Source organism: Nuphar pumila, chromosome 13 (assembly GCF_984573655.1).
Source record: "Nuphar pumila chromosome 13, dmNupPumi1.hap1.1, whole genome shotgun sequence".
Classification (NCBI taxonomy): Eukaryota; Viridiplantae; Streptophyta; class Magnoliopsida; order Nymphaeales; family Nymphaeaceae; genus Nuphar; species Nuphar pumila.
In genome coordinates, this window is record NC_143261.1 from 14,526,199 (window position 1) to 14,530,094 (window position 3,896).

At 51.5% G+C, this 3,896-nt stretch overlaps 1 protein-coding gene across 1 annotated transcript; it reads left to right on the forward strand.

Moving 5' to 3' along the window:
- The first annotated feature begins 723 nt into the window (after positions 1 to 723).
- On the forward strand, positions 724 to 3,227 carry LOC149817855 (uncharacterized). Its single transcript, XM_089984428.1, has one exon. It carries the CDS (start codon positions 915 to 917, stop codon positions 2,715 to 2,717), a length of 1,803 nt encoding a protein of 600 aa, XP_089840554.1. The 5' UTR covers positions 724 to 914; the 3' UTR covers positions 2,718 to 3,227.
- The last annotated feature ends 669 nt before the right edge of the window (positions 3,228 to 3,896 follow it).

The following is a 3,896-nucleotide window of genomic DNA, read 5'->3' on the forward strand; positions in this document are numbered from 1 at the left end:
CTCCTTGAAAAAACTGAAACAAGGAAAGGAAATTCGATAGAAAAATATGAATCTTTAGAGGAGACAGACTAATTCCAACCAAAACATGAATCATTTAGTACTTATTTACCTTCATTATTGAGTGAGATATATGTTAAAATTTTAACACACTAATCTAAAAATCTCAGGCTACAGATTCTGACTTCTCAAGTTGGCTCTCAGATCACGACCCCTCTTCCTTTGGAAACTGGCAGTCCGAGGGAGTTTATGCATTTGAAAATTTGGTATGAGCTCTGAAATGCAGCCTAAAAAAAGCACTTGGAAAAGCGACGTGCTATACAGGCGTCAGTATCAAACGATGAGAGCTTGACTCTTAAGTTCTCCCTTCGACCAAACGTAGGCTAGCTGGCTAGCCATCAATTCAACGCTTCGGAAAAGGTAAGAAAATAAAAAAAAAATAAAGATTTTATTAAAAAAGAAACTGGTAAGAGTAACGTTTCGCAACCCACCGGGCAGGCAGGCTTCAGTTTAAACTTTACAGTATTTAGACTTTTGTAGAACCGGGTTTTTCTTCTAAAATGATTATTCAAAAATTTAGGATAAAAAAAAATGAGGGTGGGGAGTTTTTCTTCTAAAATAATTAGTCAAAATTTGAGAATAAAAAAATGAGGGTGGGGGTAGACTGGAAGAGAAGAAACTTTGACTTTTCTGCGTATAAACAGGACGGTAATGGCAGGAAGGAGGATGGAACGGTAAACGTTAACTGCAAAGAATCGTCCCTCCCCGTTGATTGAGGGGGAGGGCTACATTTCCTGTATCCAATTCCATCCTCTCTCTCTCTCTCTCTCTCTCTCTCTCTCTCTCTCTCTCTCTCTCTCTCCCTTCCTCTCTGGTCATCCGCGGTGGTGGTTGGAACTTGGAAGGAAGAGGCGGCGATGGGGGATGCTGCGGCGCTGAAGCAGCGGCTGGAGAGGCCGATCCAGCTGGCGGACCAGGTGACGAAGGCGGCCGACGAGTCGCAGCACTCCTTCCGGCAGGAGTGCGCGGAGCTCAAGTCGAAGACGGAGCGGCTGGCCGACCTGCTCCGGCAGGCTGCGCGCGCGTCCTCCGACCTCTACGAGCGGCCGACACGCCGGATCCTCGACGACACCGAACAGGCGCTGGAGAGGGCCCTGGCGCTGGTGGTCAAGTGCCGGGCCGCGGGGGCCGTCCGGCGCGTCTTCACCATCATCCCCGCGGCGGCCTTCAAGAAGGCGTCCTCCCAGCTCGACAACTCAGTCGGCGACGTCTCGTGGCTGCTCCGAGTCTCGGCCGTCGGCGGCGACCGCGTCGGGTACCTGGGCCTGCCCCCCATCGCAGCCAACGAGCCCATCCTGGGCCTCATCTGGGAGCAGGTGGCCACCCTCCACACGGGCTCCCCCGACGAGCGCGCCGACGCCGCCGCCTCCCTCGTCTCCCTCGCCCGCGACAACGACCGCAACGGCAAGCTCATCATCGAGGAGGGCGGCGTCCCTCCCCTCCTCCGGCTTGTCAAGGAGGGCCGCGTCGAGGACCAGGAGAACGCCGCGCGAGCCATCGGCCTCCTCGGCCGCGACCCGGACAGCGTCGACCAGATGGTGATCTCCGGCGTCTGCTCCGCCTTGGCCAAGGTGCTCAAGGAGGGACCCATGAAGGCCCAGATCGTCGTCGCCTGGGCCGTCTCCGAGCTCGCCTCCAACCACCCCAAGTGCCAGGACGACTTCTTTCAGAGCAACACCGTCCGCCTCCTCGTGAGCCACCTCGCCTTCGAGACGGTCCAGGAGCACAGCAAGTACGCCATCCCCTCCCACAAGAACATGCACTCCGTCGTCGCCACCACCATGAAGAACCACCAGCACCACTACCACATCGACAGCGGGAACGGCAATGCCCCTCCCAGCAACAAGAGGTCGCTCCCTGCGGCGGCGAGCATCAAGGGAAAGGAGTATCAGGACCCCGAGACGAAGGGGGCCATGAAGGCCATGGCCGCCAGGGCGCTCTGTAAACTCGCGGCCGGGAACGCGCAGATCTGCCGCAGCATCACCGAGTCGAGGGCGCTGCTTTGCTTCGCGGTGCTGCTGGAGAAGGGACCGGAGGACGTGCGGCGCAATTCGGCTATGGCGCTCATGGAGATTGCGGCGGTGGCGGAGCGGGACGCCGAGCTGCGGAGGTCGGCGTTCAAGAGGAATTCTCCGGCCGCCAAGGGGGTGGTGGACCAGCTGCTGAGGGTGGTGGTGGACGAGGGGTCGGAGACGGCCCTGCTGCTACCGTGCGTCAGGGCGATCGGGTGCCTGGCGATGACCTTCTCAGCGAGGGAGACGCGCCTGATCCCGCCGCTCGTCCGGCTGCTCGACGAGAGGGAAGGGGAGGTGATGAGAGAGGCGGCGGAGGCGCTAGCCAAGTTCGCCGGGGAGAAGAATTACCTCCGGGTGGACCACTCGAAGGTCATCACCGAGGCGGGCGGGGCGAAGCACTTGGTTCAGTTGGTGTATTTCGGGGAGAAGGTTGTGCAGGTCCCGGCGTTGGTCCTCCTCTGCTGCGTCGCGTTCAGCGTGCCGGATAGTCCGGCCCTCGCGGACGCCCAAGCGCTCAGCGTGCTCGAGTGGGCGTCGAAGCAGGCGAACATGATTCAGGACCCTGTGGTGGACCAATTGCTGCTAGAGGCCAAGTCTAAATTGGAGGTGTACCAATCGAGAGGGCACAAGGGAGGATTCCACTGAGAAGAGAGAGATGTTTGGTTGGTTTTGTATCAGAGGAAAAGAAACATGGTAATGGCGATGATGATGAAAATAGGAAGAAAAAAAACTTGTTTTCTTCTTGGCTTTGTCTGTCTTTTTTGTGCTTTTTCTTGGGGAGGTGTATATGTAGATTATGTAGATACTTTTGTCCTTCTCTTCTGATTTTTCAGTCTTAATGTTGTTTCTATTCAATTGATTATTTATTATTGGGCTTCTTGTTATCGGATGAGGTAAAGATGGTGCTCAAGAGCTTGCAAATACATGAAGGGCAGAATTTTGAGTTGGGGTGATGGTTTTGGGGTTTTGAAATGGAGAACCGGGAAGAGAAGAGGATGCGCTGTGTGAAGATCTTATTTCTTCCTATGTATCTCCTTATGAGTTGAAGTGAGCTCTTTGTTGGGGTACAAATGGATCTTTAGCATCAGCTTTAATTGTAAGAATCATATGAAGGTGTTCTATTTTTCCTTTATAAAGATTTTCCTCAGAAACCAATAGATTGATGCATGTGGCAACTTGCTTCTTCTGTGCTGAGGAATTCAAACCAATAGATTGATGTTTGTTGTTCAGCTTCATTGCTTGAGGAATTCAAAGCTGCTAATTGTTTTCCAGTCAGTTGCGTTCACCATTATCCTGTGTTTGATTCCCAGATGCCCCTTCAAAAACATAATTAAGCTGTCTAAATACTGTTCTGGTTAATGACAATGGGTAATTCATGGATGCAGAGTTGTGTCAGCAGGAAATATACCAACATTTAGCTGATTCACTTAGATCGAGGAAGGCCTAATCTGCAAATGAACATGAAACTTTGTGATAAATATATAAAATCCCTGAGGTATGATGGTACTTGAATGTGGAAACTTTGGTAAAGATTCTACAAGTAAAGCTGTTGCCAACATTGTTGAAGAATCATTCATTGAGGCTAATTGGTGGACTGGATGTAATCCCTTCTGAAAAGTTGATCATTTTCAAAACATGGGATCTTAAGGCCTTGTTGATTATGAGAATATAATACAATGTTTTAATCATATCTACCCAGATGAGGATAACATCATCTGCAGACTGCAGAAGACACATTCTAACCTATTCTAGTTTTTTAGGAACATTTGGTGAAGGTAGAAAAACTTCAGATTGTGCTTACAGAGTCTTTTACACTGGTTGAAC

Coding starts and splice junctions, on each gene's coding strand:
- LOC149817855 (XM_089984428.1), top strand. CDS start 915: ATGGGGGATGCTGCGGCGCTGAAGCAGCGGCTGGAGAGGCCGATCCAG.